The 27,108-nt window shown below is 32.3% G+C and overlaps 1 protein-coding gene across 3 annotated transcripts in view; it reads right to left on the bottom strand.

Moving 5' to 3' along the window:
- Window positions 1-3,497: 3,497 nt before the first annotated feature.
- The window catches only part of dmtf1 (cyclin D binding myb-like transcription factor 1), a 58,603-nt gene continuing 34,992 nt past the window's right edge, over window positions 3,498-27,108 (bottom strand). For all 3 annotated transcript variants that reach the window (XM_082972758.1, XM_082972757.1, XM_082972756.1), the window contains exons 14-15: window positions 5,045-5,348; window positions 3,498-4,228 (exon numbers count right to left, since the gene is read on the bottom strand). In XM_082972758.1, the coding sequence (XP_082828884.1) occupies window positions 4,194-4,228; window positions 5,045-5,348 (339 nt within the window). In that variant the 3' untranslated portion in view covers window positions 3,498-4,193. The remainder of the gene's footprint in view (window positions 4,229-5,044; window positions 5,349-27,108) is intronic.

The following is a 27,108-nucleotide window of genomic DNA, read 5'->3' as shown; positions in this document are numbered from 1 at the left end:
AAACCCCACCTCCACCATGGGGCCCATACCATAACCCCACATCTCCACCATGGGGCCCATACCATAACCCCACATCTCCACCATGGGGCCCATACCATAACCCCACATCTCCACCATGGGGCCCATACCATAACCCCACATCTCCACCATGGGGCCCATACCATAACCCCACATCTCCACCATGGGGCCCATACCATAACCCCACATCTCCACCATGGGGCCCATACCATAACCCCACATCTCCACCATGGGGCCCATACCATATCCCCACCTCCACCATGGTGCCCATACCATAAACCCCACCTCCACCATCGGGCCCATACCATAAACCCACCTCCACCATGGGGCCCATACCATAAACCCCACCTCCACCATGGGGCCCATACCATAAACCCCACCTCCACCATGGGGCCCATACCATAAACCCCACCTCCACCATGGGGCCCATACCATAACCCCACATCTCCACCATGGGGCCCATACCATAACCCCACATCTCCACCATGGGGCCCATACCATAACCCCACATCTCCACCATGGGGCCCATACCATATCCCCACATCTCCACCATGGGGCCCATACCATATCCCCACCTCCACCATGGGGCCCATACCATAACCCCACTGCCACCATGGGGCCCATACCATAACCCCACCTCCACCATGGGGCCCATACCATAAACCCCACCTCCACCATGGGGCCCATACCACACCCTAACCCCACCATGGGGCCCATACCATAACCCCACCTCCACCATGAGGTCCATACCACACCCTAACCCCACTGCCACCATGGGGCCCATACCATAACCCCACCTCCACCATGGGGCCCATACCATAACCCCAACTCCACCATGGGGCCTATACCATAACCCCACATCTCCACCATGGGGCCCATACCATAACCCCACCTCCACCACCATGGGGCCCATACCCCACCTCCACCACCATGGGGCCCATACCATAACCCCACCTCCACCACCATGGGGCCCATACCCCACCTCCACCATGGGGCCCATACCATAACCACATCTCCACCATGGGGCCCATACCATAACCCCACCTCCACCATGGGGCCCATACCATAACCCCACTGCCACCATGGGGCCCATACCCCACCTCCACCATGGGGCCCATACCATAACCCCACCTCCACCATGGGGCCCATACCATAACCCCACCGCCACCATGGGGCCCATACCATAACCCCACCTCCACCATGGGGCCCATACCATAACCCCACATCTCCACCACCATGGGGCCCATACCATAACCCCACCTCCACCACCATGGGGCCCATACCATAACCCCACACCTCCACCATGGGGCCCATACCATAACCCCACACCTCCACCATGGGGCGCTCTGTTCACAACATTGACATCAGCAAACCAAATGGATGTACTGCCACATTCTCTAAAATGGCTTATGGTAGAGAAAGTAACATTACATTTTCTGGCAACAGCTTTGGTGGACATTTTTGCCGTCAGCATGCCAATTGTACGCTTCCTCAACTTGAGACCTCTGTGGCATCGAGTTGTGACAAAACTGCACACTTTAGAGTTGCCTTTTATTGTCCCCAGCACAAGGTGCACCTGTGTAGTGATCATGCTGTTTAATCAGCTTCATGACATGCCACACCTGTCAGGTGGATGGATTATCTTTAAAAAATATATTATTAACCCATTCACCACCCCCCTCTTCAGAGGACAAATACATTGTGTTTTCACAGCTTTTCTGCTACATTTTACACACACATTTAGCAAACATGGTACCTTTATATAAAGCATTTACATAATAATTCATTACCAAACATCAACTCCGTAATCCCACCCCTCAGCCACTCTCAGCCCATCCCACCCCTCAGCCCATCCCACCCCTCAGCCACTCAGCCCATCCCACCCCTCAGTCCCTCTCAGCCCATCCCACCCCTCAGCCACTCTCCCCCATCCCGCCCCTCTCAGCCCATCCCGCCCCTCTCAGCCCATCCCGCCTCTCAGCCCATCCCACCCCTCAGCCCATCCCGCCCCTCAGCCACTCAGCCCATCCCACCCCTCAGCCACTCTCCCCCATTCCCCCTCTCAGCCCATCCCACCCCTCAGCCCATCCCGCCCCTCAGCCACTCAGCCCATCCCACCCCTCAGCCACTCAGCCCATCCCACCCCTCAGTCCCTCTCAGCCCATCCCACCCCTCAGTCCCCCCCAATTCCCCAGTGGAAGCTGCACCCCATGCTATTTCAGAATATGGGACATGTCCACCCCCATGCTATTTCAGAATATGGGACATGTCCACCCCCATGCTATTTCAGAATATGGGACATGTCCACCCCCCATGCTATTTCAGAATATGGGACATGTCCACCCCCATGCTATTTCAGAATATGGGACATGTCCACCCCGATGCTATTTCAGAATATGGGACATGTCCACCCCCCATGCTATTTCAGAATATGGGACATGTCCCCCCCATGCTATTTCAGAATATGGGACATGTCCACCCCCATGCTATTTCAGAATATGGGACATGTCCCCCCCATCCCCCAGTGGAAGCTGCACCCCATGCTATTTCAGAATATGGGACATGTCCCCCCCCATGCTATTTCAGAATATGGGACATGTCCACCCCCATGCTATTTCAGAATATGGGACATGTCCACCCCCATGCTATTTCAGAATATGGGACATGTCCACCCCCATGCTATTTCAGAATATGGGACATGTCCACCCCCATGCTATTTCAGAATATGGGACATGTCCCCCCCCATGCTATTTCAGAATATGGGACATGTCCCCCCCCATGCTATTTCAGAATATGGGACATGTCCACCCCCCATGCTATTTCAGAATATGGGACATGTCCACCCCCATGCTATTTCAGAATATGGGACATGTCCACCCCCATGCTATTTCAGAATATGGGACATGTCCACCCCCATGCTATTTCAGAATATGGGACATGTCCCCCCCCATGCTATTTCAGAATATGGGACATGTCCCCCCCCATGCTATTTCAGAATATGGGACATGTCCCCCCCCATGCTATTTCAGAATATGGGACATGTCCACCCCCATGCTATTTCAGAATATGGGACATGTCCACCCCCATGCTATTTCAGAATATGGGACATGTCCACCCCCATGCTATTTCAGAATATGGGACATGTCCACCCCCATGCTATTTCAGAATATGGGACATGTCCACCCCCATGCTATTTCAGAATATGGGACATGTCCCCCCCCATGCTATTTCAGAATATGGGACATGTCCCCCCCCCATGCTATTTCAGAATATGGGACATGTCCCCCCCCCATGCTATTTCAGAATATGGGACATGTCCCCCCCCATGCTATTTCAGAATATGGGACATGTCCCCCCCCATGCTATTTCAGAATATGGGACACATTAAATCAGAATGTGGGACAGATCAGGACAAAGGAGCAGGTATAACCGGGGATAAAGTGTCGGACGATCGACAGACGGTACTGAAACACACCGGATTAGCAACTGTGGAAGTTTTTAATTACACATAAATAAAAGTAAATGCAGATATAATTCACAGTGTCAGATGAATCTGTCCTGTTGTTCGTGTGGTCAGCAGGCCGACGGTTACAACAGAAAACACCGGGACCTAGAAACTGTAGGGTGCTGTTCTGAGGCGGAGCGGCCAGAGAATCTACCACACTGAGTGGACAAAACATTAAGAACACCTGCTCTATCCATGACGGACTGACCAGGTGAATCCAGGTGAAAGATATGATCCCTTATTGATGTCACTTGTTAAATCCACTTCAATCAGTGTAGATGAAGGGGAGGAGACAGGTTAAAGAAGGATTTTTAAGCTTTCAGACAATTGAGACTTGGGGTTGCAACTCAATATTAGGAAGTGCTTAGTCCACTCAGTGTGGCTCTGGCTGCAGGCTTTATGAAGTACATAGAACGGACAGTTTGGAAAGACCGTTCTGCAACACACACCCTCTCACACACACACACACACACACACACACACACACACACACGGTCAGGCCGGCCCCCACAGGAGCCCATGATGATGTCATAGTCTCACCTCTGACCAAAGAGAACATTTAAAGGGGAGGGGCTTAATGGCCAACTCAGCCAATCAGAAATAATGTCCAAAATGATGACATGTCCACTCTGCTGTTCGATTGGCTCCATCAGTGATGATGTTATCCAGCTCAGTCAGAGACATCCTGGTTCTCAAGGATCAGATCTGAAGGAGAGAAGAGGAGGAGGATGAGAGAGGAGGAGGAGGATGAGAGAAGAGGAGGAGGATGAGAGAGGAGGAGGAGGATGAGAGAGGAGGAGGAGGATGAGAGAGAAGAGGAGGAGGATGAGAGAGAAGAGGAGGAGGATGAGAGAGGAGGAGGAGAGAGAGAAGAGGAGGAGGATGAGAGAAGAGGAGGAGAGGGAGAAGAGGAGGAGGATGAGAGAGTGAGAGGAGGATGAGAGAAGAGGAGGAGGATGAGAGAAGAGGAGGAGGATGAGAGAAGAGGAGGAGGATGAGAGAGTGAGAGGAGGATGAGAGAGGAGAGAGAATAGAGGAGGATGAGAGAAGAGGAGGATGAGAGAGGAGGAGGAGGATGAGAGGAGAGGAGGAGGATGAGAGAGTGAGAGGAGGAGGATGAGAGAGGAGGAGGATGAGAGAGGAGGAGGATGAGAGAGGAGGAGGAGGATGAGAGGAGAGGAGGAGGATGAGAGAGTGAGAGGAGGATGAGAGAGGAGAGAGAATAGAGGAGGATGAGAGAGGAGGATGAGAGAGAGAAGAGGAGGAGGATGAGAGAAGAGGAGGATGAGAGAGGAGGAGGAGGATGAGAGGAGAGGAGGAGGATGAGAGAGTGAGAGGAGGATGAGAGAGGAGGAGGATGAGAGAGGAGGAGGATGAGAGAGAGAGGAGGATGAGAGAGAAGAGGAGGAGGATGAGAGAGTGAGTTTGTGTGTAGGTGTGTGTGTGTGTGTGTGTGAGGGTGTGTGTGTGTGTGAGGGTGTGTGTGTGTGAGAGTGTGTGAGGGTGTGTGTGTGTGTGTACCTGTCAGTGTGCTGCTGACATTTGTAGGAGAAACGATAAGCACCGCCCCCTTCGCTATCCCAGAATCCACCACCTGCTCCTCCTGAGAGGGAGCGTCCAGGACCGTGGCAGTAAAACTGTCTGTCATTGGCTCCGGAGTCTCGGTGGCTCCGCCTTCTGAGGAACCAATCAGGAAGTTCTGCTCAGGCTCCTCCCCCTGCATCTCCACAACCAGCTGTGATTGGCAGAGAGGCTCTGGAGAGGTGTGGTCAGAGGTGACCGTCTGAATGAAGACGCTGCTGTCGTTGGAACAAACACCCTCCGTCTGAAAACAAAACGCTGCAGTCAGATAATAACTAGTTTCTATGGGAGAGAACATTATTACTAAGGACTAGTTAACCAGGGGTATATTACTGAGGACTAGTTCACCAGGGGTATATTACTAAGGACTAGTTCACCAGGGGTATATTACTAACTAAGGACTAGTTCACCAGGGGTATATTACTAACTAAGGACTAGTTCACCAGGGGTATATTACTAACTAAGGACTAGTTCACCAGGGGTATATTACTAACTAAGGACTAGTTCACCAGGGGTATATTACTGACTAAGGACTAGTTCACCAGGGGTATATTACTAACTAAGGACTAGTTCACCAGGGGTATATTACTAACTAAGGACTAGTTCACCAGGGGTATATTACTAACTAAGGACTAGTTCACCAGGGGTATATTACTAACTAAGGACTAGTTCACCAGGGGTATATTACTAACTAAGGACTAGTTCACCAGGGGTATATTACTAACTAAGGACTAGTTCACCAGGGGTATATTACTAACTAAGGACTAGTTCACCAGGGGTCTATTACTAACTAAGGACTAGTTCACCAGGGGTATATTACTAACTAAGGACTAGTTCACCAGGGGTATATTACTAACTAAGGACTAGTTCACCAGGGGTATATTACTAAGGACTAGTTCACCAGGGGTATATTACTAACTAAGGACTAGTTCACCAGGGGTATATTACTAAGGACTAGTTCACCAGGGGTATATTACTAACTAAGGACTAGTTCACCAGGGGTATATTACTAACTAAGGACTAGTTAACCAGGGGTATATTACTAACTAAGGACTAGTTCACCAGGGGTATATTACTAAGGACTAGTTCACCAGGGGTATATTACTAACTAAGGACTAGTTCACCAGGGGTATATTACTAACTAAGGACTAGTTCACCAGGGGTATATTACTAACTAAGGACTAGTTCACCAGGGGTATATTACTAACTAAGGACTAGTTCACCAGGGGTATATTACTAACTAAGGACTAGTTCACCAGGGGTATATTACTAACTAAGGACTAGTTCACCAGGGGTATATTACTAACTAAGGACTAGTTCACCAGGGGTATATTACTAAGGACTAGTTCACCAGGGGTATATTACTAACTAAGGACTAGTTCACCAGGGGTATATTACTAACTAAGGACTAGTTCACCAGGGGTATATTACTAAGGACTAGTTCACCAGGGGTATATTACTAACTAAGGACTAGTTCACCAGGGGTATATTACTAACTAAGGACTAGTTCACCAGGGGTATATTACTGACTAAGGACTAGTTCACCAGGGGTATATTACTGACTAAGGACTAGTTCACCAGGGGTATATTACTGAGGACTAGTTAACCAGGGGTATATTACTGAGGACTAGTTCACCAGGGGTATATTACTAACTAAGGACTAGTTCACCAGGGGTATATTACTAACTAAGGACTAGTTCACCAGGGGTATATTACTAAGGACTAGTTCACCAGGGGTATATTACTAACTAAGGACTAGTTCACCAGGGGTATATTACTAACTAAGGACTAGTTCACCAGGGGTATATTACTAACTAAGGACTAGTTCACCAGGGGTATATTACTAACTAAGGACTAGTTCACCAGGGGTATATTACTGACTAAGGACTAGTTCACCAGGGGTATATTACTAACTAAGGACTAGTTCACCAGGGGTATATTACTAACTAAGGACTAGTTCACCAGGGGTATATTACTAACTAAGGACTAGTTCACCAGGGGTATATTACTAACTAAGGACTAGTTAACCAGGGGTATATTACTAACTAAGGACTAGTTCACCAGGGGTATATTACTAACTAAGGACTAGTTCACCAGGGGTATATTACTAACTAGTGAGAGTGAACGTTATTTATAATAATATTACTGAGGGAGGGAACGTTATTTATAATAATATTACTGAGGGAACGTTATTTATAATAATATTACTGAGGGAGGGAACGTTATTTATAATAATATTACTGAGGGAACGTTATTTATAATAATATTACTGAGGGAGGGAACGTTATTTATAATAATATTACTGAGGGAACGTTATTTATAATAATATTACTGAGGGAGGGAACGTTATTTATAATAATATTACTGAGGGAACGTTATTTATAATAATATTACTGAGGGAACGTTATTTATAATAATATTACTGAGGGAGTGAACGTTATTTATAATAATATTACTGAGGGAACGTTATTTATAATAATATTACTGAGGGAACGTTATTTATAATAATATTACTGAGGGAACGTTATTTATAATAATATTACTGAGGGAACGTTATTTATAATAATATTACTGAGGGAACGTTATTTATAATAATATTACTGAGGGAGGAACGTTATTTATAATAATATTACTGAGGGAACGTTATTTATAATAATATTACTGAGGGAACGTTATTTATAATAATATTACTGAGGGAACGTTATTTATAATAATATTACTGAGGGAACGTTATTTATAATAATATTACTGAGGGAACGTTATTTATAATAATATTACTGAGGGAACGTTATTTATAATAATATTACTGAGGGAGGGAACGTTATTTATAATAATATTACTGAGGGAACGTTATTTATAATAATATTACTGAGGGAGGGAACGTTATTTATAATAATATTACTGAGGGAACGTTATTTATAATAATATTACTGAGGGAACGTTATTTATAATAATATTACTGAGGGAACGTTATTTATAATAATATTACTGAGGGAACGTTATTTATAATAATATTACTGAGGGAACGTTATTTATAATAATATTACTGAGGGAACGTTATTTATAATAATATTACTGAGGGAGGGAACGTTATTTATAATAATATTACTGAGGGAACGTTATTTATAATAATATTACTGAGGGAACGTTATTTATAATAATATTACTGAGGGAACGTTATTTATAATAATATTACTGAGGGAGTGAACGTTATTTATAATAATATTACTGAGGGAGGGAACGTTATTTATAATAATATTACTGAGGGAGGGAACGTTATTTATAATAATATTACTGAGGGAACGTTATTTATAATAATATTACTGAGGGAACGTTATTTATAATAATATTACTGAGGGAACGTTATTTATAATAATATTACTGAGGGAACGTTATTTATAATAATATTACTGAGGGAGGGAACGTTATTTATAATAATATTACTGAGGGAACGTTATTTATAATAATATTACTGAGGGAGGGAACGTTATTTATAATAATATTACTGAGGGAACGTTATTTATAATAATATTACTGAGGGAACGTTATTTATAATAATATTACTGAGGGAACGTTATTTATAATAATATTACTGAGGGAACGTTATTTATAATAATATTACTGAGGGAGGGAACGTTATTTATAATAATATTACTGAGGGAACGTTATTTATAATAATATTACTGAGGGAGGGAACGTTATTTATAATAATATTACTGAGGGAACGTTATTTATAATAATATTACTGAGGGAACGTTATTTATAATAATATTACTGAGGGAGTGAACGTTATTTATAATAATATTACTGAGGGAACGTTATTTATAATAATATTACTGAGGGAACGTTATTTATAATAATATTACTGAGGGAACGTTATTTATAATAATATTACTGAGGGAACGTTATTTATAATAATATTACTGAGGGAACGTTATTTATAATAATATTACTGAGGGAGGGAACGTTATTTATAATAATATTACTGAGGGAACGTTATTTATAATAATATTACTGAGGGAACGTTATTTATAATAATATTACTGAGGGAACGTTATTTATAATAATATTACTGAGGGAGGAACGTTATTTATAATAATATTACTGAGGGAACGTTATTTATAATAATATTACTGAGGGAACGTTATTTATAATAATATTACTGAGGGAACGTTATTTATAATAATATTACTGAGGGAACGTTATTTATAATAATATTACTGAGGGAACGTTATTTATAATAATATTACTGAGGGAACGTTATTTATAATAATATTACTGAGGGAACGTTATTTATAATAATATTACTGAGGGAGGGAACGTTATTTATAATAATATTACTGAGGGAACGTTATTTATAATAATATTACTGAGGGAGGGAACGTTATTTATAATAATATTACTGAGGGAACGTTATTTATAATAATATTACTGAGGGAACGTTATTTATAATAATATTACTGAGGGAACGTTATTTATAATAATATTACTGAGGGAGGAACGTTATTTATAATAATATTACTGAGGGAGGGAACGTTATTTATAATAATATTACTGAGGGGGAACGTTATTTATAATAATATTACTGAGGGAACGTTATTTATAATAATATTACTGAGGGAACGTTATTTATAATAATATTACTGAGGGAACGTTATTTATAATAATATTACTGAGGGAACGTTATTTATAATAATATTACTGAGGGAGGGAACGTTATTTATAATAATATTACTGAGGGAGAACGTTATTTATAATAATATTACTGAGGGAGGAACGTTATTTATAATAATATTACTGAGGGAGGAACGTTATTTATAATAATATTACTGAGGGAGGAACGTTATTTATAATAATATTACTGAGGGGAACGTTATTTATAATAATATTACTGAGGAGGAACGTTATTTATAATAATATTACTGAGGGAGGAACGTTATTTATAATAATATTACTGAGGGAACGTTATTTATAATAATATTACTGAGGGAGGGAACGTTATTTATAATAATATTACTGAGGGAACGTTATTTATAATAATATTACTGAGGGAGGAACGTTATTTATAATAATATTACTGAGGGAACGTTATTTATAATAATATTACTGAGGAGGGAACGTTATTTATAATAATATTACTGAGGGAGGAACGTTATTTATAATAATATTACTGAGGGAACGTTATTTATAATAATATTACTGAGGGGAACGTTATTTATAATAATATTACTGAGGGAGGGAACGTTATTTATAATAATATTACTGAGGGAACGTTATTTATAATAATATTACTGAGGGAACGTTATTTATAATAATATTACTGAGGGAACGTTATTTATAATAATATTACTGAGGGAGGGAACGTTATTTATAATAATATTACTGAGGGAGGGAACGTTATTTATAATAATATTACTGAGGGAACGTTATTTATAATAATATTACTGAGGGAACGTTATTTATAATAATATTACTGAGGGAACGTTATTTATAATAATATTACTGAGGGAACGTTATTTATAATAATATTACTGAGGGGGAACGTTATTTATAATAATATTACTGAGGGAACGTTATTTATAATAATATTACTGAGGGAACGTTATTTATAATAATATTACTGAGGGAGGGAACGTTATTTATAATAATATTACTGAGGGAACGTTATTTATAATAATATTACTGAGGGAACGTTATTTATAATAATATTACTGAGGGAACGTTATTTATAATAATATTACTGAGGGAACGTTATTTATAATAATATTACTGAGGGAACGTTATTTATAATAATATTACTGAGGGAACGTTATTTATAATAATATTACTGAGGGGGGAACGTTATTTATAATAATATTACTGAGGGAACGTTATTTATAATAATATTACTGAGGGAACGTTATTTATAATAATATTACTGAGGGAACGTTATTTATAATAATATTACTGAGGGAACGTTATTTATAATAATATTACTGAGGGAGGGAACGTTATTTATAATAATATTACTGAGGGAACGTTATTTATAATAATATTACTGAGGGAACGTTATTTATAATAATATTACTGAGGGAACGTTATTTATAATAATATTACTGAGGGAACGTTATTTATAATAATATTACTGAGGGAACGTTATTTATAATAATATTACTGAGGGAACGTTATTTATAATAATATTACTGAGGGAACGTTATTTATAATAATATTACTGAGGGAACGTTATTTATAATAATATTACTGAGGGAACGTTATTTATAATAATATTACTGAGGGAGGGAACGTTATTTATAATAATATTACTGAGGGAACGTTATTTATAATAATATTACTGAGGGAACGTTATTTATAATAATATTACTGAGGGAACGTTATTTATAATAATATTACTGAGGGAGGAACGTTATTTATAATAATATTACTGAGGGAACGTTATTTATAATAATATTACTGAGGGAGGAACGTTATTTATAATAATATTACTGAGGGAGGGAACGTTATTTATAATAATATTACTGAGGGAACGTTATTTATAATAATATTACTGAGGGAGGGAACGTTATTTATAATAATATTACTGAGGGAACGTTATTTATAATAATATTACTGAGGGAGGGAACGTTATTTATAATAATATTACTGAGGGAACGTTATTTATAATAATATTACTGAGGGGAACGTTATTTATAATAATATTACTGAGGAGGGAACGTTATTTATAATAATATTACTGAGGGAACGTTATTTATAATAATATTACTGAGGGAACGTTATTTATAATAATATTACTGAGGGAACGTTATTTATAATAATATTACTGAGGGAACGTTATTTATAATAATATTACTGAGGGAACGTTATTTATAATAATATTACTGAGGGAGGGAACGTTATTTATAATAATATTACTGAGGGAACGTTATTTATAATAATATTACTGAGGGAACGTTATTTATAATAATATTACTGAGGGAACGTTATTTATAATAATATTACTGAGGGAGGGAACGTTATTTATAATAATATTACTGAGGGAACGTTATTTATAATAATATTACTGAGGGAACGTTATTTATAATAATATTACTGAGGGAACGTTATTTATAATAATATTACTGAGGGAACGTTATTTATAATAATATTACTGAGGGAACGTTATTTATAATAATATTACTGAGGGAACGTTATTTATAATAATATTACTGAGGGAACGTTATTTATAATAATATTACTGAGGGAGGGAACGTTATTTATAATAATATTACTGAGGGAACGTTATTTATAATAATATTACTGAGGGAACGTTATTTATAATAATATTACTGAGGGAACGTTATTTATAATAATATTACTGAGGGAGGAACGTTATTTATAATAATATTACTGAGGGAGGGAACGTTATTTATAATAATATTACTGAGGGAGGGAACGTTATTTATAATAATATTACTGAGGGAACGTTATTTATAATAATATTACTGAGGGAACGTTATTTATAATAATATTACTGAGGGAACGTTATTTATAATAATATTACTGAGGGAACGTTATTTATAATAATATTACTGAGGGAGGAACGTTATTTATAATAATATTACTGAGGGGGAACGTTATTTATAATAATATTACTGAGGGAACGTTATTTATAATAATATTACTGAGGGAGGAACGTTATTTATAATAATATTACTGAGGGAGGAACGTTATTTATAATAATATTACTGAGGAGGAACGTTATTTATAATAATATTACTGAGGGAGGGAACGTTATTTATAATAATATTACTGAGGGGAACGTTATTTATAATAATATTACTGAGGGAACGTTATTTATAATAATATTACTGAGGGAGGGAACGTTATTTATAATAATATTACTGAGGGAACGTTATTTATAATAATATTACTGAGGGAGGGAACGTTATTTATAATAATATTACTGAGGGAACGTTATTTATAATAATATTACTGAGGGAACGTTATTTATAATAATATTACTGAGGGAGGGAACGTTATTTATAATAATATTACTGAGGGAACGTTATTTATAATAATATTACTGAGGGAACGTTATTTATAATAATATTACTGAGGGAGGGAACGTTATTTATAATAATATTACTGAGGGAACGTTATTTATAATAATATTACTGAGGGAACGTTATTTATAATAATATTACTGAGGGAACGTTATTTATAATAATATTACTGAGGGAGGAACGTTATTTATAATAATATTACTGAGGGAGGAACGTTATTTATAATAATATTACTGAGGGAACGTTATTTATAATAATATTACTGAGGGAACGTTATTTATAATAATATTACTGAGGGAACGTTATTTATAATAATATTACTGAGGGAACGTTATTTATAATAATATTACTGAGGAGGGAACGTTATTTATAATAATATTACTGAGGGAACGTTATTTATAATAATATTACTGAGGGAACGTTATTTATAATAATATTACTGAGGGAGGGAACGTTATTTATAATAATATTACTGAGGGAACGTTATTTATAATAATATTACTGAGGGAACGTTATTTATAATAATATTACTGAGGGAACGTTATTTATAATAATATTACTGAGGGAACGTTATTTATAATAATATTACTGAGGGAACGTTATTTATAATAATATTACTGAGGGAACGTTATTTATAATAATATTACTGAGGAGGGAACGTTATTTATAATAATATTACTGAGGGAACGTTATTTATAATAATATTACTGAGGGAACGTTATTTATAATAATATTACTGAGGGAACGTTATTTATAATAATATTACTGAGGGAACGTTATTTATAATAATATTACTGAGGGAGGGAACGTTATTTATAATAATATTACTGAGGGAACGTTATTTATAATAATATTACTGAGGGAACGTTATTTATAATAATATTACTGAGGGAACGTTATTTATAATAATATTACTGAGGGAACGTTATTTATAATAATATTACTGAGGGAACGTTATTTATAATAATATTACTGAGGGAACGTTATTTATAATAATATTACTGAGGGAACGTTATTTATAATAATATTACTGAGGGAACGTTATTTATAATAATATTACTGAGGGAACGTTATTTATAATAATATTACTGAGGGAGGGAACGTTATTTATAATAATATTACTGAGGGAACGTTATTTATAATAATATTACTGAGGGAACGTTATTTATAATAATATTACTGAGGGAACGTTATTTATAATAATATTACTGAGGAGGAACGTTATTTATAATAATATTACTGAGGGAACGTTATTTATAATAATATTACTGAGGGGGAACGTTATTTATAATAATATTACTGAGGAGGGAACGTTATTTATAATAATATTACTGAGGGAACGTTATTTATAATAATATTACTGAGGGGAACGTTATTTATAATAATATTACTGAGGGAACGTTATTTATAATAATATTACTGAGGGAGGGAACGTTATTTATAATAATATTACTGAGGGAACGTTATTTATAATAATATTACTGAGGGAGGGAACGTTATTTATAATAATATTACTGAGGAGGGAACGTTATTTATAATAATATTACTGAGGGAACGTTATTTATAATAATATTACTGAGGGAACGTTATTTATAATAATATTACTGAGGGAGGGAACGTTATTTATAATAATATTACTGAGGGAACGTTATTTATAATAATATTACTGAGGAGGAACGTTATTTATAATAATATTACTGAGGGAACGTTATTTATAATAATATTACTGAGGGAACGTTATTTATAATAATATTACTGAGGGAGGGAACGTTATTTATAATAATATTACTGAGGGAGGGAACGTTATTTATAATAATATTACTGAGGGAACGTTATTTATAATAATATTACTGAGGGAACGTTATTTATAATAATATTACTGAGGGAGGGAACGTTATTTATAATAATATTACTGAGGGAACGTTATTTATAATAATATTACTGAGGGAACGTTATTTATAATAATATTACTGAGGGAGGGAACGTTATTTATAATAATATTACTGAGGGAACGTTATTTATAATAATATTACTGAGGGAACGTTATTTATAATAATATTACTGAGGGAACGTTATTTATAATAATATTACTGAGGGAGGGAACGTTATTTATAATAATATTACTGAGGGAACGTTATTTATAATAATATTACTGAGGGAACGTTATTTATAATAATATTACTGAGGGAACGTTATTTATAATAATATTACTGAGGGAACGTTATTTATAATAATATTACTGAGGGAACGTTATTTATAATAATATTACTGAGGGAGGGAACGTTATTTATAATAATATTACTGAGGGAACGTTATTTATAATAATATTACTGAGGGAACGTTATTTATAATAATATTACTGAGGGAACGTTATTTATAATAATATTACTGAGGGAGGGAACGTTATTTATAATAATATTACTGAGGGAACGTTATTTATAATAATATTACTGAGGGAACGTTATTTATAATAATATTACTGAGGGAACGTTATTTATAATAATATTACTGAGGGAACGTTATTTATAATAATATTACTGAGGGAGGGAACGTTATTTATAATAATATTACTGAGGGAACGTTATTTATAATAATATTACTGAGGGAACGTTATTTATAATAATATTACTGAGGGAGGAACGTTATTTATAATAATATTACTGAGGGAGGGAACGTTATTTATAATAATATTACTGAGGGAACGTTATTTATAATAATATTACTGAGGAGGGAACGTTATTTATAATAATATTACTGAGGGAACGTTATTTATAATAATATTACTGAGGGAGGGAACGTTATTTATAATAATATTACTGAGGGAACGTTATTTATAATAATATTACTGAGGGAGGGAACGTTATTTATAATAATATTACTGAGAGGGAACGTTATTTATAATAATATTACTGAGGGAACGTTATTTATAATAATATTACTGAGGGAACGTTATTTATAATAATATTACTGAGGGAGGGAACGTTATTTATAATAATATTACTGAGGGAACGTTATTTATAATAATATTACTGAGGGAACGTTATTTATAATAATATTACTGAGGGAACGTTATTTATAATAATATTACTGAGGGAACGTTATTTATAATAATATTACTGAGGGAGGGAACGTTATTTATAATAATATTACTGAGGGAGGGAACGTTATTTATAATAATATTACTGAGGGAACGTTATTTATAATAATATTACTGAGGGAACGTTATTTATAATAATATTACTGAGGGAGGGAACGTTATTTATAATAATATTACTGAGGGAACGTTATTTATAATAATATTACTGAGGGAACGTTATTTATAATAATATTACTGAGGGAGGAACGTTATTTATAATAATATTACTGAGGGAACGTTATTTATAATAATATTACTGAGGGAACGTTATTTATAATAATATTACTGAGGGAACGTTATTTATAATAATATTACTGAGGGAGGGAACGTTATTTATAATAATATTACTGAGGGAACGTTATTTATAATAATATTACTGAGGGAACGTTATTTATAATAATATTACTGAGGGAACGTTATTTATAATAATATTACTGAGGGAACGTTATTTATAATAATATTACTGAGGGAACGTTATTTATAATAATATTACTGAGGGAGGGAACGTTATTTATAATAATATTACTGAGGGAACGTTATTTATAATAATATTACTGAGGGAACGTTATTTATAATAATATTACTGAGGGAACGTTATTTATAATAATATTACTGAGGGAGGGAACGTTATTTATAATAATATTACTGAGGGAACGTTATTTATAATAATATTACTGAGGGAACGTTATTTATAATAATATTACTGAGGGAACGTTATTTATAATAATATTACTGAGGGAACGTTATTTATAATAATATTACTGAGGGAGGGAACGTTATTTATAATAATATTACTGAGGGAACGTTATTTATAATAATATTACTGAGGGAACGTTATTTATAATAATATTACTGAGGAGGGAACGTTATTTATAATAATATTACTGAGGGAGGAACGTTATTTATAATAATATTACTGAGGGAACGTTATTTATAATAATATTACTGAGGGAACGTTATTTATAATAATATTACTGAGGGAACGTTATTTATAATAATATTACTGAGGGAGGGAACGTTATTTATAATAATATTACTGAGGGAACGTTATTTATAATAATATTACTGAGGGAACGTTATTTATAATAATATTACTGAGGGAACGTTATTTATAATAATATTACTGAGGGAACGTTATTTATAATAATATTACTGAGGGAACGTTATTTATAATAATATTACTGAGGGAGGGAACGTTATTTATAATAATATTACTGAGGGAACGTTATTTATAATAATATTACTGAGGGAACGTTATTTATAATAATATTACTGAGGGAACGTTATTTATAATAATATTACTGAGGAGGGAACGTTATTTATAATAATATTACTGAGGGAACGTTATTTATAATAATATTACTGAGGGAACGTTATTTATAATAATATTACTGAGGGAACGTTATTTATAATAATATTACTGAGGGAGGAACGTTATTTATAATAATATTACTGAGGGAACGTTATTTATAATAATATTACTGAGGGAACGTTATTTATAATAATATTACTGAGGGAACGTTATTTATAATAATATTACTGAGGGAGGAACGTTATTTATAATAATATTACTGAGGGAACGTTATTTATAATAATATTACTGAGGGAACGTTATTTATAATAATATTACTGAGGGGAACGTTATTTATAATAATATTACTGAGGGAACGTTATTTATAATAATATTACTGAGGGAACGTTATTTATAATAATATTACTGAGGGAGGGAACGTTATTTATAATAATATTACTGAGGGAGGGAACGTTATTTATAATAATATTACTGAGGGAACGTTATTTATAATAATATTACTGAGGGAACGTTATTTATAATAATATTACTGAGGGAACGTTATTTATAATAATATTACTGAGGGAACGTTATTTATAATAATATTACTGAGGGAGGGAACGTTATTTATAATAATATTACTGAGGGAACGTTATTTATAATAATATTACTGAGGGAACGTTATTTATAATAATATTACTGAGGGAACGTTATTTATAATAATATTACTGAGGGAGGGAACGTTATTTATAATAATATTACTGAGGGAACGTTATTTATAATAATATTACTGAGGGAACGTTATTTATAATAATATTACTGAGGGAACGTTATTTATAATAATATTACTGAGGGAGGGAACGTTATTTATAATAATATTACTGAGGGAACGTTATTTATAATAATATTACTGAGGGAACGTTATTTATAATAATATTACTGAGGGAGGGAACGTTATTTATAATAATATTACTGAGGGAACGTTATTTATAATAATATTACTGAGGGAACGTTATTTATAATAATATTACTGAGGGAACGTTATTTATAATAATATTACTGAGGGAGGAACGTTATTTATAATAATATTACTGAGGGAACGTTATTTATAATAATATTACTGAGGGAACGTTATTTATAATAATATTACTGAGGGAGGGAACGTTATTTATAATAATATTACTGAGGGAACGTTATTTATAATAATATTACTGAGGGGAACGTTATTTATAATAATATTACTGAGGGAACGTTATTTATAATAATATTACTGAGGGAGGGAACGTTATTTATAATAATATTACTGAGGGAACGTTATTTATAATAATATTACTGAGGGAACGTTATTTATAATAATATTACTGAGGGAACGTTATTTATAATAATATTACTGAGGGAACGTTATTTATAATAATATTACTGAGGGAACGTTATTTATAATAATATTACTGAGGGAGGGAACGTTATTTATAATAATATTACTGAGGGAACGTTATTTATAATAATATTACTGAGGGAGGGAACGTTATTTATAATAATATTACTGAGGGAACGTTATTTATAATAATATTACTGAGGGAACGTTATTTATAATAATATTACTGAGGGAACGTTATTTATAATAATATTACTGAGGGAACGTTATTTATAATAATATTACTGAGGGAACGTTATTTATAATAATATTACTGAGGGAACGTTATTTATAATAATATTACTGAGGGAGGGAACGTTATTTATAATAATATTACTGAGGGAACGTTATTTATAATAATATTACTGAGGGAACGTTATTTATAATAATATTACTGAGGGAGGGAACGTTATTTATAATAATATTACTGAGGGAACGTTATTTATAATAATATTACTGAGGGAGGGAACGTTATTTATAATAATATTACTGAGGGAACGTTATTTATAATAATATTACTGAGGGAGGGAACGTTATTTATAATAATATTACTGAGGGAACGTTATTTATAATAATATTACTGAGGGAACGTTATTTATAATAATATTACTGAGGGAACGTTATTTATAATAATATTACTGAGGGAACGTTATTTATAATAATATTACTGAGGGAACGTTATTTATAATAATATTACTGAGGGAGGGAACGTTATTTATAATAATATTACTGAGGGAACGTTATTTATAATAATATTACTGAGGGAACGTTATTTATAATAATATTACTGAGGGAACGTTATTTATAATAATATTACTGAGGGAGGGAACGTTATTTATAATAATATTACTGAGGGAACGTTATTTATAATAATATTACTGAGGGAACGTTATTTATAATAATATTACTGAGGGAACGTTATTTATAATAATATTACTGAGGGAGGGAACGTTATTTATAATAATATTACTGAGGGAACGTTATTTATAATAATATTACTGAGGGAACGTTATTTATAATAATATTACTGAGGGAACGTTATTTATAATAATATTACTGAGGGAGGGAACGTTATTTATAATAATATTACTGAGGGAACGTTATTTATAATAATATTACTGAGGAGGGAACGTTATTTATAATAATATTACTGAGGGAGGAACGTTATTTATAATAATATTACTGAGGGAACGTTATTTATAATAATATTACTGAGGGAACGTTATTTATAATAATATTACTGAGGGAACGTTATTTATAATAATATTACTGAGGGAACGTTATTTATAATAATATTACTGAGGGAACGTTATTTATAATAATATTACTGAGGGAGGGAACGTTATTTATAATAATATTACTGAGGGAACGTTATTTATAATAATATTACTGAGGGAACGTTATTTATAATAATATTACTGAGGGAACGTTATTTATAATAATATTACTGAGGGAACGTTATTTATAATAATATTACTGAGGGAACGTTATTTATAATAATATTACTGAGGGAGGACGTTATTTATAATAATATTACTGAGGGAGGGAACGTTATTTATAATAATATTACTGAGGGAACGTTATTTATAATAATATTACTGAGGGAACGTTATTTATAATAATATTACTGAGGGAACGTTATTTATAATAATATTACTGAGGGAACGTTATTTATAATAATATTACTGAGGGAACGTTATTTATAATAATATTACTGAGGGAACGTTATTTATAATAATATTACTGAGGGAGGGAACGTTATTTATAATAATATTACTGAGGGGGAACGTTATTTATAATAATATTACTGAGGGAGGGAACGTTATTTATAATAATATTACTGAGGGAACGTTATTTATAATAATATTACTGAGGGAACGTTATTTATAATAATATTACTGAGGGAACGTTATTTATAATAATATTACTGAGGGAGGGAACGTTATTTATAATAATATTACTGAGGGAGGGAACGTTATTTATAATAATATTACTGAGGGAACGTTATTTATAATAATATTACTGAGGGAGGGAACGTTATTTATAATAATATTACTGAGGGAACGTTATTTATAATAATATTACTGAGGGAACGTTATTTATAATAATATTACTGAGGGAGTGAACGTTATTTATAATAATATTACTGAGGGAACGTTATTTATAATAATATTACTGAGGGAACGTTATTTATAATAATATTACTGAGGGAACGTTATTTATAATAATATTACTGAGGGAACGTTATTTATAATAATATTACTGAGGGAACGTTATTTATAATAATATTACTGAGGGAGGGAACGTTATTTATAATAATATTACTGAGGGAACGTTATTTATAATAATATTACTGAGGGAACGTTATTTATAATAATATTACTGAGGGAACGTTATTTATAATAATATTACTGAGGGAGGGAACGTTATTTATAATAATATTACTGAGGGAACGTTATTTATAATAATATTACTGAGGGAACGTTATTTATAATAATATTACTGAGGGAACGTTATTTATAATAATATTACTGAGGGAACGTTATTTATAATAATATTACTGAGGGAACGTTATTTATAATAATATTACTGAGGGAACGTTATTTATAATAATATTACTGAGGGAACGTTATTTATAATAATATTACTGAGGGAGGGAACGTTATTTATAATAATATTACTGAGGGAGGGAACGTTATTTATAATAATATTACTGAGGGAACGTTATTTATAATAATATTACTGAGGGAACGTTATTTATAATAATATTACTGAGGGAACGTTATTTATAATAATATTACTGAGGGAGGGAACGTTATTTATAATAATATTACTGAGGGAACGTTATTTATAATAATATTACTGAGGGAACGTTATTTATAATAATATTACTGAGGGAGAACGTTATTTATAATAATATTACTGAGGGAGGAACGTTATTTATAATAATATTACTGAGGGAGGAACGTTATTTATAATAATATTACTGAGGGAGGAACGTTATTTATAATAATATTACTGAGGGAGGGAACGTTATTTATAATAATATTACTGAGGGAGGGAACGTTATTTATAATAATATTACTGAGGGAACGTTATTTATAATAATATTACTGAGGGAACGTTATTTATAATAATATTACTGAGGGAACGTTATTTATAATAATATTACTGAGGGAACGTTATTTATAATAATATTACTGAGGGAACGTTATTTATAATAATATTACTGAGGGAACGTTATTTATAATAATATTACTGAGGGAGGGAACGTTATTTATAATAATATTACTGAGGGAACGTTATTTATAATAATATTACTGAGGGAACGTTATTTATAATAATATTACTGAGGGAGGGAACGTTATTTATAATAATATTACTGAGGGAACGTTATTTATAATAATATTACTGAGGGAACGTTATTTATAATAATATTACTGAGGGAGGGAACGTTATTTATAATAATATTACTGAGGGAACGTTATTTATAATAATATTACTGAGGGAACGTTATTTATAATAATATTACTGAGGGAACGTTATTTATAATAATATTACTGAGGGAGGGAACGTTATTTATAATAATATTACTGAGGGAGGGAACGTTATTTATAATAATATTACTGAGGGAACGTTATTTATAATAATATTACTGAGGGAACGTTATTTATAATAATATTACTGAGGGAGGGAACGTTATTTATAATAATATTACTGAGGGAACGTTATTTATAATAATATTACTGAGGGAACGTTATTTATAATAATATTACTGAGGGAACGTTATTTATAATAATATTACTGAGGGAACGTTATTTATAATAATATTACTGAGGGAACGTTATTTATAATAATATTACTGAGGGAGGGAACGTTATTTATAATAATATTACTGAGGGAACGTTATTTATAATAATATTACTGAGGGAACGTTATTTATAATAATATTACTGAGGGAACGTTATTTATAATAATATTACTGAGGGAACGTTATTTATAATAATATTACTGAGGGAACGTTATTTATAATAATATTACTGAGGGAACGTTATTTATAATAATATTACTGAGGGAACGTTATTTATAATAATATTACTGAGGGAACGTTATTTATAATAATATTACTGAGGGAACGTTATTTATAATAATATTACTGAGGGAGGGAACGTTATTTATAATAATATTACTGAGGGAACGTTATTTATAATAATATTACTGAGGGAACGTTATTTATAATAATATTACTGAGGGAACGTTATTTATAATAATATTACTGAGGGAGTGAACGTTATTTATAATAATATTACTGAGGGAACGTTATTTATAATAATATTACTGAGGGAGGGAACGTTATTTATAATAATATTACTGAGGAGGGAACGTTATTTATAATAATATTACTGAGGGAACGTTATTTATAATAATATTACTGAGGGAACGTTATTTATAATAATATTACTGAGGGAACGTTATTTATAATAATATTACTGAGGGAGGGAACGTTATTTATAATAATATTACTGAGGGAGGGAACGTTATTTATAATAATATTACTGAGGGAACGTTATTTATAATAATATTACTGAGGGAACGTTATTTATAATAATATTACTGAGGGAACGTTATTTATAATAATATTACTGAGGGAACGTTATTTATAATAATATTACTGAGGGAGGGAACGTTATTTATAATAATATTACTGAGGGAACGTTATTTATAATAATATTACTGAGGGAGGGAACGTTATTTATAATAATATTACTGAGGAGGGAACGTTATTTATAATAATATTACTGAGGGAGGAACGTTATTTATAATAATATTACTGAGGGAGGGAACGTTATTTATAATAATATTACTGAGGGAGGGAACGTTATTTATAATAATATTACTGAGGGAACGTTATTTATAATAATATTACTGAGGGAACGTTATTTATAATAATATTACTGAGGGAGGGAACGTTATTTATAATAATATTACTGAGGGAACGTTATTTATAATAATATTACTGAGGGAACGTTATTTATAATAATATTACTGAGGGAGGGAACGTTATTTATAATAATATTACTGAGGGAACGTTATTTATAATAATATTACTGAGGGAACGTTATTTATAATAATATTACTGAGGGAACGTTATTTATAATAATATTACTGAGGGAGGGAACGTTATTTATAATAATATTACTGAGGGAACGTTATTTATAATAATATTACTGAGGGAGGGAACGTTATTTATAATAATATTACTGAGAGAGGGAACGTTATTTATAATAATATTACTGAGGGAACGTTATTTATAATAATATTACTGAGGGAACGTTATTTATAATAATATTACTGAGGGAACGTTATTTATAATAATATTACTGAGGGAGGGAACGTTATTTATAATAATATTACTGAGGGAGGGAACGTTATTTATAATAATATTACTGAGGGAACGTTATTTATAATAATATTACTGAGGGAACGTTATTTATAATAATATTACTGAGGGAACGTTATTTATAATAATATTACTGAGGGAACGTTATTTATAATAATATTACTGAGGGAGGGAACGTTATTTATAATAATATTACTGAGGGAACGTTATTTATAATAATATTACTGAGGGAGGGAACGTTATTTATAATAATATTACTGAGAGAGGGAACGTTATTTATAATAATATTACTGAGGGAGGGAACGTTATTTATAATAATATTACTGAGGGAGGGAACGTTATTTATAATAATATTACTGAGGGAGTGAACGTTATTTATAATAATATTACTGAGGGAACGTTATTTATAATAATATTACTGAGAGAGGGAACGTTATTTATAATAATATTACTGAGGGAACGTTATTTATAATAATATTACTGAGGGAACGTTATTTATAATAATATAACTGAGGGAGGGAACGTTATTTATAATAATATTACTGAGGGAACGTTATTTATAATAATATTACTGAGGGAACGTTATTTATAATAATATTACTGAGGGAACGTTATTTATAATAATATTACTGAGGGAGGGAACGTTATTTATAATAATATTACTGAGGGAACGTTATTTATAATAATATTACTGAGGGAACGTTATTTATAATAATATTACTGAGGGAACGTTATTTATAATAATATTACTGAGGGAACGTTATTTATAATAATATTACTGAGGGAGGGAACGTTATTTATAATAATATTACTGAGGGAGGGAACGTTATTTATAATAATATTACTGAGGGAACGTTATTTATAATAATATTACTGAGGGAACGTTATTTATAATAATATTACTGAGGGAGGGAACGTTATTTATAATAATATTACTGAGGGAACGTTATTTATAATAATATTACTGAGGGAACGTTATTTATAATAATATTACTGAGGGAGGGAACGTTATTTATAATAATATTACTGAGGGAACGTTATTTATAATAATATTACTGAGGGAACGTTATTTATAATAATATTACTGAGGGAACGTTATTTATAATAATATTACTGAGGGAGGGAACGTTATTTATAATAATATTACTGAGGGAACGTTATTTATAATAATATTACTGAGGGAACGTTATTTATAATAATATTACTGAGGGAACGTTATTTATAATAATATTACTGAGGGAACGTTATTTATAATAATATTACTGAGGGAACGTTATTTATAATAATATTACTGAGGGAGGGAACGTTATTTATAATAATATTACTGAGGGAGGGAACGTTATTTATAATAATATTACTGAGGGAGGGAACGTTATTTATAATAATATTACTGAGGGAACGTTATTTATAATAATATTACTGAGGGAACGTTATTTATAATAATATTACTGAGGGAACGTTATTTATAATAATATTACTGAGGGAACGTTATTTATAATAATATTACTGAGGGAGGGAACGTTATTTATAATAATATTACTGAGGGAACGTTATTTATAATAATATTACTGAGGGAACGTTATTTATAATAATATTACTGAGGGAACGTTATTTATAATAATATTACTGAGGGAACGTTATTTATAATAATATTACTGAGAGAACGTTATTTATAATAATATTACTGAGGGAACGTTATTTATAATAATATTACTGAGGGAGGGAACGTTATTTATAATAATATTACTGAGGGAACGTTATTTATAATAATATTACTGAGGGAACGTTATTTATAATAATATTACTGAGGGAACGTTATTTATAATAATATTACTGAGGGAGGGAACGTTATTTATAATAATATTACTGAGGGAACGTTATTTATAATAATATTACTGAGTGAACGTTATTTATAATAATATTACTGAGGGAACGTTATTTATAATAATATTACTGAGGGAACGTTATTTATAATAATATTACTGAGGGAACGTTATTTATAATAATATTACTGAGGGAGGGAACGTTATTTATAATAATATTACTGAGGGAACGTTATTTATAATAATATTACTGAGGGAACGTTATTTATAATAATATTACTGAGGGAGTGAACGTTATTTATAATAATATTACTGAGGGAACGTTATTTATAATAATATTACTGAGGGAACATTATTTATAATAATATTACTGAGGGAACGTTATTTATAATAATATTACTGAGGGAACGTTATTTATAATAATATTACTGAGGGAGTGAACGTTATTTATAATAATATTACTGAGGGAGGGAACGTTATTTATAATAATATTACTGAGGGAACGTTATTTATAATAATATTACTGAGGGAACGTTATTTATAATAATATTACTGAGGGAGGGAACGTTATTTATAATAATATTACTGAGGGAACGTTATTTATAATAATATTACTGAGGGAACGTTATTTATAATAATATTACTGAGGGAACGTTATTTATAATAATATTACTGAGGGAACGTTATTTATAATAATATTACTGAGGGAACGTTATTTATAATAATATTACTGAGGGAACGTTATTTATAATAATATTACTGAGGGAACGTTATTTATAATAATATTACTGAGGGAACGTTATTTATAATCATATTACTGAGGGAGGGAACGTTATTTATAATAATATTACTGAGGGAACGTTATTTATAATAATATTACTGAGGGAACGTTATTTATAA

The sequence above is a fragment of the Salmo salar genome, unplaced genomic scaffold, assembly GCF_965601325.2.
Source record: "Salmo salar unplaced genomic scaffold, fSalSal1 ptg001230l, whole genome shotgun sequence".
NCBI classification, from domain to species: Eukaryota; Metazoa; Chordata; class Actinopteri; order Salmoniformes; family Salmonidae; genus Salmo; species Salmo salar.
This window is presented reverse-complemented; position numbering and strand designations above follow the sequence as displayed.